Source organism: Alosa sapidissima, chromosome 21 (assembly GCF_018492685.1).
Source record: "Alosa sapidissima isolate fAloSap1 chromosome 21, fAloSap1.pri, whole genome shotgun sequence".
Taxonomy (NCBI): domain Eukaryota; kingdom Metazoa; phylum Chordata; class Actinopteri; order Clupeiformes; family Clupeidae; genus Alosa; species Alosa sapidissima.
This window is the reverse complement of record NC_055977.1, coordinates 12633612-12646111: the sequence shown is the minus strand read 5'-3', so window position 1 is coordinate 12646111 and position 12500 is coordinate 12633612. Positions and strand designations below refer to the sequence as shown.

At 44.2% G+C, this 12500-nt stretch overlaps 1 protein-coding gene across 3 annotated transcripts in view; it reads left to right on the top strand.

The window, feature by feature from the left end:
* The window catches only part of LOC121695497 (potassium voltage-gated channel subfamily KQT member 4), a 71782-nt gene that overhangs the window by 1334 nt on the left and 57948 nt on the right, over positions 1–12500 (top strand). For 2 of the 3 annotated variants that reach the window (XM_042076386.1, XM_042076387.1), the window contains exon 1: positions 1–515. This exon is cut by the window's left edge. In XM_042076386.1, coding sequence (XP_041932320.1) covers positions 202–515 — 314 coding nt within the window. In that variant the 5' untranslated portion in view covers positions 1–201. The remainder of the gene's footprint in view (positions 516–12500) is intronic. The other variant, XM_042076388.1, reaches the window with a different exon arrangement.

Here is a 12500-nt window from a genome sequence, read left to right as displayed (position 1 = left end):
AAAACCTCAACGCTTGAAGCTGTGGTTGCACTGCAGTATAGTCTACGACACTCATTAGTTTCCCATTTGCTAACATAGGTAACTCGGTTCCGAAGTCCGTCAACAATGACTTTGATTGCATTTCAGTTTCATTGGCTGATTATTAAATAGTGCATAGGGCATTTTATAGACGGATCATTGTATTTCATTCAGTTTACTTTTATGATTCTGATCATGTTGGGAAGCCCTTCCAATAACGGTGGCATTAGGATGCTGGCTCCCCCGGCTCCAACTGACGATAGGCGGGTTGAATTTGTCGCTCTCACGGCGGTTCATACCGAGAGAAGTGAACCGTCTACACCGGAACGGGGACACCCCTCTCATCGCACGGGGCTATTGGGGACCCCATTGCCCGGGCCTCCAGGGCCACGAGCGAACACTGCAGCATCCAATAAGCGCTACAGAAAGTTTCAAAATTTCATGTATAACGTGTTGGAACGACCTCGAGGATGGGCCTTCATCTACCACGCATTCATGTAAGTATATTTATATTCTTCCGCACTTGCCTGTCATCCCCTTTTTTCAACGTAATTATAGAAACACTAGTGATAATTGTCGTCGTCAGACCCACAACAGTTTGCATTGAATACTGGTTAGTTTAAAAAGCAAAGTTCTGCTAATTGTACAAACTCCATTCAACTTCCAGAATAATACTGTTTCAAGTGGAGTCGTTCCAGGTGCATTGCGAACGAATTTTGAATTCAGTTCAATTGTGCGCTACTAACAATGTCTCTGAATTAAGCTCTGTTTGAGAATATATTTAAACATAAAGACATTCAGTCTGACCATGCATTTAGACAAGCCAAAATGGTATGTCTAAAATTGTAGACTATTTACGATAACCATAACAAGTTTGCATAATTTTATGACAGGCTTCGCAATCATGACACCTGAGTGCAGAATGTCCGATGAATGCTCATTTCAGAGCTAACATTTAGTGTAAATAAGCCTACTGTTTATAAGACAATTACTACATTGATATTTAAACATGTTATTTTGCAAATATTTCCCTTATTAGCTTGCATATAAAACTACCCATGCCAACAAATAAGGTTTTCATCTTTCCATAGCACTCAAAGAAATGCTCTTGGACACTTTTCGGTGGCAAACAATTTCATTATGTCGGCATCCATCAAAAAATCATTGCTGTGTCTTGCTTAACTTTAATGGTTCCCACATCTGATAAACTTTGACAGCCCAATACATCAACAAAAACTCTAACAGTGGTTACCTACACGTGAACCCCATTCACATCTCCAGGTTATTTGGGAGTGGGTAACGGCACCTCTGTCTCTCCAACTCCAGCTGCGCAGTGTGCCAGGTGTTGTGAATAATGTATGTTTGAAAAGTGTCGAATAAGAGTTTCCTCAGCTATGTTTTGAAGTAAATTGTGTTTTTTTGTTTGCCTGCTTTGTTTAATAAGATCTTGGTGTGACAGTTCGCGGAACAAACCTTACATCACTTTTTCTGTTTAATGAATTCCAGCCATAACAAATTGTGACTGTAAAAAGACTTCTCAGTAGAAAACGCCTGGTGCATGGCATTTAAAGTTTGAATCAGCATTTAGCATTTATTCTCCCAACTATGCCCGTAGCATCAGAGGTGCAGCAATATTTCAGTCATCTGAGCAAACAGAAGCACACAACAGAAAGACATATTCATTAATTGGTGAAAAAGCACCTGCAGTCTGTTGTTTTTTTGAAGGGATAATTAATATAGAAGACTTGAACTTGACCTAATCACCTCTCATCAAAGTAAAACTTGCATGGTGCACCTAGTCACATATTTCAGAGCAGCATGATTCCTCATTTTGTACAAATTCCGCTGCTTCTATTGCATCAATTACAGTAGTATTAAACATAATAAAGCCTATACTGTAATGCTAACAGTACATTTAGTCAGTGTGAAAAATGTCATGAATAATATTTTTTTTCTTTACATACGGTGTGTGTGAAAGACTCTTTGCTGAGATGATGTCCTGCCATGTGCGTCAGTCTCTCTCTATCATGCGTGCAGAGTGATGCTGCTCACTGGCACTGCTTTGCATCCTGTTGTCATAATAGGCCGCTGTTTGTGATGAGTTACAGCCATCAGGATGTGTCTCCACCAGCTAAAGTAAATCTTTGTCATTCGAGTGCTTTTATGGACCCCGAGAGCCGTACACAGAAATCCGTCTTGAGGTATGAGTGTAGATGGACAGTATCTGGACGGAATAAATATGTGTGGTTAATAATGCCATTGCTTTAGGGTGCTATGAGTGCAATTGAGGAACACAGCAGGGGAGGGGCATTGAGTCATTTTTTCTCAAAACTGTTATGCATGGTGGACTTTAATCGGGTAGGGGGAAAGGATTGAGGAGGTTATAAATTGCAGACTAACCTATTAGAGGCCACCCAACCACCCCACCCCTTGCCTCTAAGTCGTAATAAGCCACCATTGTAGGTTGAGGTGTGGGTAACGAGGTTAGAGCACACAGGTTTGCCATGTCTCCACTCTTGCAGACGGCAGAGCTTATCAGCTGTGCCCAGGGCCCGCTCTGCCATTCATCTCCATGGAGCAGCCGCGGCCCTAATGGATCTCACTGTAAATCGGCGTTATTCTCCTGCACGAGCCTCCCCTCAGTCACCATCAAAGCAGCATTGATCTCCCAACAGGCCCCTTGTTCGCCCCCCCCCCCCCCCCCACTTCCCAAACTCCACATCCTGATCCTATCTGAAGTTGGGTGTTCTTTTGAATTTTCTTCTTGTTATGAAATAACAAAAAAAGTCACTTTTGAGGGTGTACTAGACATTTACTGGAAACCCATTTTAGAGGGCTTAATAAAAAGCCCACCCCTACCCATTAAAATGGCGCCAATCGGACATTGTATAAGGGAACGCTACTCTGTGCGAGCTAGGCTAAAAGTGCTCGAGAGTGGCGAGCAGTGATTAATGGCTGGGGAGGTGATTTTTTTTTAGACTGGGTAAATATTTTCCTTACGGTGGAGAACTCTCTCCCTTGGCTTGAAAAGGCTTTTCAAAGTCCAGTCCGCACAGACGAGGGGGACAAGAGTCTCAAGACCTGGGGGGTTGAGTCCTGACATCTCCTCCTTCCTCGTCTTCCACGGACGGATCCAGACCAAACAAGAACTTCAAAGCTCTGCGGAGTCGCCCTGTGTTCCCAGAGCCTACCAAGGGTGCTCTGAAGTCCTGGTGGTCCACTAGCGGTGTCGCTGATGGGGTCTGGTGGTGATGTGAGGACAGGGAGAACCCCTGGTGTGAAAGGAAGGGCCAACCCCCCACACCCCTTTGACATGTACAGCACAGTGGGACAGTTGGACGTCAGTGGTCAATTACAGGATAGGGACGTGTTGGACGTCAGGGGTCAGGGGTCAGGGGTCAGGGTCGGTGACAGCTGTCCACCCCGCTTTTCCCCTCTCCCCTATATCCAGTGTCCCCAGTCTGTCCCTCCAGAGGGTTTCTGAGGAACACGCAGATGCTAAATGCACGTGCGCACAAACTCACATTGACAAACACACACACACACACACACACACACACACACACACACACACACACACACACACACACACACACACACATGCAAATGTGCTTACACAAACACACATGTTTTTAACTGACCTTTTGTTCCTCCTGCTATTCATCATGGAGACCAAACTGGACATTTGTAACAGAAGCATCCCTACACAAGTGCCCTTTTCAATTTGAAAAAGAATCATTTCACTCCCCTCATGCTCACATCAAGTCATTGAATGGGCTGCAAAGGCCAAAGAAAAAAAAATAGAATGACAAAAGATGGGGCTCCAGAGATATTTTTACATGATCACAGCATTTCATGAACAAAGCATTCGGACATTGCTGTATGCTGCTTTTGGGTGAACTTACTCTTTTTATGTTTCAGCTTTATTTGAGTGTTGGTGAATGACTGTGAGTTTATGTGTGTATTATTCAGGGGTGCTGCTAGTTTTGGGCCTTATGACAGACAATGATTCTGGGCCCCTCGATAATATATAGTATTATTGGTGGGAAGGGGGGGGGGGGGGCACTCTCTGGGGGCCTCCTGTCAGTGCTGGGCCCTTAGAATCATCCTAACCACCCTCCCCCCCCCCCCCCCGCAGCACCCCTAGTATTAGAATGTGTGTTCAAGGTTTGTGTGCAATGTTGAACCGGTGAGCAGCTACAGCTGTTACCTGTTAACTGTTGGTGCCTGACAGAAGGGTCCTCTCACATTTCAGAGGTCATTATGTTGTTGCTTTCATGCCATGAGCTAAAGAAGTGTAACCTGGCAATAGGCGGAGCTAAGCGGAACGACATTCATCTGGCTAGGGTCAGGTTAAAAGAAGTGGGCATTGTGGGTAATAATAACATTGGCTGAAGGTAGAAGTTATCTTAGGTCAGGTTTTCCATTCTGAAGAGGCTTGTAGATATGACCTTAGGGCATGTTAATGTTTGCCTATCTGGCCTTGACATATTTATATGGTAGTTAATGGGATGAAAAATGCAGCACTTTGTGGCACTGAGTTAGCAGTAGTCTCAAAGAGCAAGAGGTACATCGGGGCAGTGGTTGGGCTGATGGACCAGGACTGATGAGTGTTTGTTACCTTATGTAAGATAATCACAAGCCCGATGAAGGACTCACAGAACTTAAACTGTAAGCACCTCTCCAACCAAAACAGGAATGGTAAATGGTGCTTTGGTCAAGTTGTTGGCAGGTTTTACAACAACATTCAGCCAAATTTCAGATCAATCCAATGCCAAATTTCAACTCACTTCCTCCAGACTTATTCTCTTTGCACTGAGGCATTTGTGGCTCCCCAGCACAATAAACCATAGTATTTTAAAGCATACTTATTAATGTAATGGTTCACTGCATGTTGCATGGCATGAAATCTGTTATTGCCATGTAGTAGATCACCTTGGTCTTAAAGTCAGAGAGAATGGCCTGGTCTTCTTGACAACCACATGGGGCTGGGGGACCTGGGCAAGCCAAGGGTGTATGCCATCGCTGCGCTGAAAACGTACCCAGTCCCAGTCAGCATGTAAAGTGCACAAAAGGGAACAAAGTGGTCACAGCAGATTTAGAGTGTCCACTGTGTTGAGCTGTGAGGCCTAGTGATGATGGATTGCAAGAAGTGTTTGTTTTAAAAAGCTGCTCTAACGAGACGTAATGGATTGCAGGTGCATGTAGTAATTGTTTGCAGGTGACGGTGGTTTGCACGGTCCCACGTCTGGGATTGAGGTCCATTGTTTTTCGCAGATGGTTTGATGTTTACAAGCATGCGCTGTCCACGGTACTGAATTTTGTCTCATTCACTTTTCAACTGTGGTGTCATGTGTGGGAGGAGCAGGGGGGTATTCCAAGTACATGGTTTAGTGTCAAACCTGGGTAAGTTAACTCAGAGTAAGTTGTAAACCTCCTACAACAAGAGCCCTATGGTATTGCTTTGTTAGGAGAATGAAGCCATGCAGTTCTTCTATTAGGAGGTTTACCACCTACTTTGAGTTAACTAACCCAGGTTTGTCACTAAACCACGTACTTGGAATACCCCCCTGGTCAATATGACCGCCATGCGTTTGTGTTCAGGTTGCACCATGAGCATGTTGAGGGTATGGCAGTGTCCTTCAATGGAAATGTCTTTCTTCATAAGGCATGCTGAAACATGCAGGGGTCTAGGAAGTTTAGTCGTTAATAACCTATGATTTAAATCAGCTATGATTTATGGTTGCCCAAGTAAAGTAAGTATTTTGACTACAGCGGTATTGTCCATCATCCTTTGGATAACAGTATTCGTTGAAAACGACAATATGTGGTGGATATGTTGACAGAATGTAAACACTGTGAATTTGCTGGAAGTGATTATTTGCACATTATAGTGAATCATTAATATTTGACATACTTCTTGTATCCCTGATATGCCTATAATTATTATTTTAATTACTTTAGGTGGATATTGTGTACAGAAGCAAACATTTTACAGTGATTTTACAGAGATTCATCCAGAGAACTAGGAGAGGGGCGCGATTTAGACATTTGGTGCACACACTGCAAAAAGGAATAATTAGATACATCAACAGAACAAATACAACGACAGCTCAAATTCCATCACACAGGTGATGGAATTTGAAAGTCTGAAAGAAAAGCACAAGCTATATAGTTCCAGTGGAGGCGTAATGTATGGACCCTTTCAACAATAAAAACAAAAACAATGCTTGAACGTTCTATTTGGGCCCCAATCTACTTCCTCTGCATTAAGATAACATATGGAATGTTAAAAAGGAAGTCTTGTGGGGCCAACTATGATGCTGATAATGGAACTCTCTTGAAAGGGTCCATAGGCTGAGGAAAGGTGATCCATCAACCCACAGACACGCTGTCATCTCTGGACAGGTGATAATCTCACCACAGCAAATGCTGACGGCAAGAGCAGCAACAGGCACTGTGCCATGGTGAATACTTTCAGTACGCACCACGGCCAAGCATGGACATCTGACCACAGTGATATCTATGAACAAGCACGCCAGGAAACACTCCTTTAAGAGATGTGGTTTACAGGGTATTAGAAAGGATTATGAAGGTATAGAAACCTAAAAGGAATGAAAATTATGTCATAATAGGAGCCGTGAACATCACCAGTACAGCTGTCTGAAGCACAGAGCAGCTGATGTACTGTGCAGGCAGTGTGCAGTGTTAGTACATAGAAATCTGCTGGAATTACCGTATATGTAATGCTGGGATGTTGAGAAATGTATGCTGTGTATATTCTGCTAATCTACTGTACACAAGCCAGCCACGCACCAATTTTGTGGTCCTGCCAGAATCTGCTTTAGTAATCACACTGTAAACCTGTCCTGAGCTATAAATTCCAGGATCAGTCAGGTGCTTAAAGAAAACTATACAATACATTTCAGAGCGTGGAGTGCCATACCAAATATACAGCACAAAGTGAATTTATCCAAAGCGTGCCTTAGAGTTCACAATTAAAGCTGACATCTTAATGCTCAAGTGGCTCTCCTGGCTGCTGTTCCTGGAAGCCGCCTGCCGTGGGGTTGGTCTTTTTCACGGTGAGACCAGCAGAACCGCCCTGGGAACAGCATCGGAGGTCTTCCACAGAAAACAGCTTATTCTACATGGGTAGTTAGACGCTTAAATGTTTTTGATGAGAGTTCAAATGTTTGGGGGGTGGGGGTTGGGGGAGAATAATAGATGCATGGGGTGGGAACAGTGGCATTTCCCGTGTGCTGTGACTGATCTGTGTGATGTGGATGTGTTCTTTGACTGCCCAACTCCTGGTGCTCTATCTTCTCACCCCAATAACCCCATACCGCACCTCCTGTAAAGTCTCACTGGGTTAGTTTCACTGGTTGCTAAGGTGCAGGGAGTCATCCGAATGGGTTGCGCACAAATGGTTTATGGGCTGTTTGGGACATGGACCTCAGACGTTTTCTATCACTTGCTTTTATTTGTCACTTCATAATTTGGAGCCAGGAGCCAGCGCTCTCTCTCTCTCTCTCACTCTCTCGCTCTCTCTCTCTCTCTGTGTATTTGGGGGGTTCTACTGATACTGAATCCTGGTTGTGTGTGTTTCTTGTGTCTGTGTGTGCACTTGCATGTCACTAAGCCTGTGCCTCTGGGTCTGTCCATGTGTGTTTTCAGCACATGTGTCTGTGTGTCCGTACATGCCCTGTAGAAACAGTGGCGGATGCCTGGGATTCAATCGGATCAAGTTTGTTCAGCAGTCGTGACCTTCAACCCGGGCCATTTACAGTGGCCACCGCTTATAGCAAACAGATCCTTTGTGTCCAGCGCAATGTAGCCATGTGGCCCGTGTCCTCAGCATTGTACCGCACCGCGCCAGTCCTCTCCGCTCCCCTGCGGTAAACGAACCTCCGGTGGTGCCAGTCAGCGATAAGCCCCCCCCCCCCCAGACACACACATGTATGTACACATGCACATAAACATACAAATGCACTCAGAGACAAACACTCACTTTATTATTATATATATTATATATATTATGTATTATACTACATAATATTTTACTATTGATCACATGAAAGCAATATACATAATATCCTTGGTTGGCTGTTTTTTTTGTGTTCTATTGTGTTCCAAATTTCAGAAAATAATTTTCCTACTTTTCTCCACGTTCTCCCCAGAGTGCAGGTCTTATCAGAATAGAGCTCAGGAAGGGCCTTGTCTAGAGGAAGAGCGTCGGGCTGAAAGAGATAAAACTGAGAGTAAGGGATGCAATGACAGAGAGAGAAAGAAAGAGCCAAAAAGAGAAACAGAGTGGATCAGAGAAAGAGGAAGAGGGAGAGAAAGAGGGAGAGAGTATATTTTATTAGGTGCACATACAGTAAGTGGTTGAGTCACAGTCCTATTTCAATTCCAGCTGTGTTTGATGTGTGTTGTTTTTTATGTGCTTTCTGTAGTTTTGGTCATATTCGAGTTTCGTGCCAAAATCTCAAAGTGGGATCCGCAAATAACTCCTGTCCGAACCAAGAGCTCAACAGCTCAGAGTGCTACACACCTCACTGGACTCCTAGTTAATAAATATATAAATAAACAACACATTCCACACTCTCTCCCTCTCACACACACATATACACATACACACCCTCACTCAAACAGAGGTATTGCGTGTGCGCGAAATGCCTTTAGTGCTTGCTGTGCTGTTACCGTGTTTAATAATGCATTGTTTGTGCTTTTAAAGAAAATTATGCTGCAATCACGATCCCATGGGGGATACGAGCCCTCCCCCCCCCGCCCCCTGTCATCGATTTCCTGTGCACTTGCAGCTGTGTGCTTTCATATTACCTGCAGATGAGCCCTGTTTCCCATGTATACAAGGATGGATTACTGCACGGGCCTACCGGGCCCAGGCCCAGGGGCCTAAGGGGTCAGGGGGCCCTGAAGCCCAAGCCTTTGCATGGAATCATTGCCTCAATATCAACAAATCAGGATGTAGGCTATGAATCTGATTGAATTTAGTATTGGCCATCCCCAAAATGCACCAGAATACAGGAAATCACATCAAACAAATTAAAAATGTTCTGGGGGAGGACCCCCAAACCCCTCGATAATACGACAATAAGTAGGAGGCCCTTAATATATCTGGGCCCAGGGGCCCGAAAGTTCATAATCCGCCCATGCGTGTATAACCGAGGCCATCAACACGGAGCGCCGTCAGCAACAGATTAGCCTCTTCACTGTAGCCTTCCCCCTTTCACCCCCCCTTTCGCCTGATCATTTTGTTTTGTGTATGTTTTTGTCAATGCCTTTTGTTTATATTTTTGTCAATGCCTTTTGTTGTGTTTTGTTTTTGTTGTTGTGTTTTGTTGTGTGTTGCCTATTTAAACAGCCTCCTGTGCAGACTTGCCACTTTTCCTGTCATTTCTCCTTTCCCCCCCTCAATTAATTCTTCTCAATCCCCCCCATCATGCCTCTAATGTCTAATGTTTTCACTGGTTGGGGTTTCTGCATTGGTCATTTCCTCCCTCCCCCTACACGCCTCTCTTCTCCTCATTGGCTCAGGCCTAACCCCACATGCCTGCACTGCGTGCCTCTGTACCAATGTCCAGCCTAGTGGCCTGGGAATCTCCTCTGCCTGTAACCTTCTATGGCTCGACCCAGCCCCTGATCTATGGGCCTGGCGATGGTAGGTGATGGATGCTGTTTATGCCCCGCGTGCCTTCAGATCCTCAGTATTTATAGATGGGAGAGGGAGATGCTCTCGTGGACTCGCAGAGGCAGAGGGTCGGGTGGCGTTCAGCCGCGCGTCTGGAACGATCTGTGTGATTACGGACGGTCATGGTCAGGGCAAGGCATGTGTGTGAAGACCAGTGGGTGAAGGTCCTGAACTGTAAGGACTACAGTTTGAGTTAGTTTATGCCAAGGTTCTAGGAAACTTTTTTTTTTTACCTCTCAATAGTTCACACGGAGAAGCTATTTCATTTTGTCTTTATATGATCGTAAAGGGTGTGTGAAGTTCCAGTAAAGGTTATACTTTAGACACCAGGGGCCTCATTACAGAAAAATATCCTAACTGCTTATCCTATCTTAACTTAAGTTTCAAAGATAGGAAAAATCCTATCTTCCTATTACAGAAGCAGTTCCTAAACTCATGGCTGTGTCCTATCTTATCTCAGACCTCCTATCTTATCTTAACTTAAGAAATCCTAACCATAACTGTCAGTTAGATTTTTAAACGTCACTGACCTGACGTTTAATTTTCGGCAATCGTCCTGTCATGCCTGTTTCTATGATTAGAATGTATACAACACTGCCTGTATCTATGAGAATGTATCTATTAGAATGTCAGGTTGCAAAGATGGTGTTCTAAAGACAGTTGTTTGCTCAAGATGGACAAACCATAATATCAGAGAGAAATAGGTCTAGGTTAGGCCTATGTAGGAAGAAAGAGAGTGTGTCAATATTGATTCATTAGATGAACAGGGTAAAAAAATGGAAAAACAAAAAACATATTTATAATAATACATACCAGTAATAGTCTAATATTCTGTTATAATTATTAATATTTAATTGTTATAAATATTATAATTGTTTTAAAACACATAGCTTATAGGCTACATTTTTAAGTTTTCACTTAATTAACTTATTTAGTGAAATATGCTTTATGGTGTCCCTAACAGCCATGTCCATCATCTTTACTTGTCATAGGCTAGGCAACCACTCTCACAAGACTGTTGCAGTCAGTTTTGGCAGTTATTTTGCATTTAGGACAGGGTATGTGCCATCCTAAGTTAGGATTCATAAGTTAGGAAATTCTTGAGTTAGGATGGTTCTGTAATGGCCAAATTCCTATCTTAAGTTAAGATAGGCCTTTTTCCTAAATGCAGTTAGGAAACATGCTTCTGTAATACCAAAAATCCTAAATGCCATCCTAAACTGAGATAAGATAGGATTTCAGAGTTAGGAAGTTTCTGTAATGAGGCCCCAGGCCTGGAAAGTGCCATCGAGAACCCTGGAGGGCCGTTCATGAGTTGTTTCTGAGAGGGTGGACCGCAGTGGTCGGTCGGACGTGCGGCTATAAATAAGGAGAGTGTTCTTGAGTCTTGACCACGATGCAACCAAGCAAAATTCACATGGCTCTTTCAGGCCATTTTCACAAAGCAAACAGCTCCCTTGGAGTGTGTAGGATGTGTTAAGATGAAGCACTGAAGTTTGGAGATTTGTCGTTGTTGTTTTTAGTTGTGGTCGTGGTTGGAGTGTGTGTGTGTGGCCTTGATGGCTTTCAAAAGCCGGATCAGATTTTTGTGACAAGTCCACTTTGAGCGTGTTTGTTATGTGTCGTAAAGCACGACAAAAAAAATAAAAAATGCACAGCAAAAAAAAGGGGGAAAAATTCTGGAGCAACGAAAAAAAGAAGGAAACCAAAAGTGTTGGACAGTCACACAGCTTTCGTTCCATGAATATTATATCACTCTTAAAGAGCATCGGAAGTGTGCATTTTGAGTTTTATGTTTTCAACTTCCAAACAGCATTCGAAAGGGTGGTTTTATTGATGACTAAGGTAAATGAAACATGCTGATGATGGAGGGAGGGGAGGGGATGGAGGAGTGCAGGCGGATGCTGATGATGGAGGGAGCGGAGGGGAGAGGGTGGAGGAGTGCAGGCTGATGGTGTGATGAAGAGAAAGGGGAGGGAGAAGGAGAGGAAAAAATCACTCTGTGCACTCCGTCTCCATTTAACCTGCGCTTGATTGCGGATCGGTCCGGTTTGTTTCTCGGCCGGCCGCTTTATGAGCGTGCCTCGGTGGGAGTATGTAAATTCAGCTCCATTAAGGACGCATCATGAGCCCGACCCCCCCCTCCCCCCTCTCGCTGGCCTTACCGGGTATTATCTCCCATTCTCACACACCCGTTTAAATTGGTCACTGCTCGGCATCCTTCTTTCCAGCTCTCTTTTACTCTCTCCCTCTCTCTCTCTCTCTCTCTCTCTCTCTCTCTCTCTCCCTCTCTCTCTCTCTCTCCCTCTCTCTCTCTCTCTCTCTCTCTCTCTCTCTCTCTCTCCCTCTCTCTCTCTCTCTCTCTCTCTCTCTCTCTGCCCTTTTCTTCACTCCTGTGAATGGCGAGCAATGAGCCCATGTTGCACCTTTAGAAGCGGAAACTTTCTGTGTGAGCAACGAAAGGGCATTTAGCTTGCTCATGACGGATGTCCAGGGACATTCAGTCTCACACACACACACACACACACACACACACACACACACACAGATACTTTCTCTCTCTTTCACACACAGAAATACACATAGATACACTAGACACACACACACACACACAGACACAGACATAAATACACACAAACACACACACACATGCACATTCACACTTTCACTGACTCTCATCTCTCAATCTACACAAGGAGCGCACAGTGTGGAACAAGCTGACCCAGGGTGAGAGTGAGAGGACCAGACAACTTCCCCTTCATTTGTAGCCTTT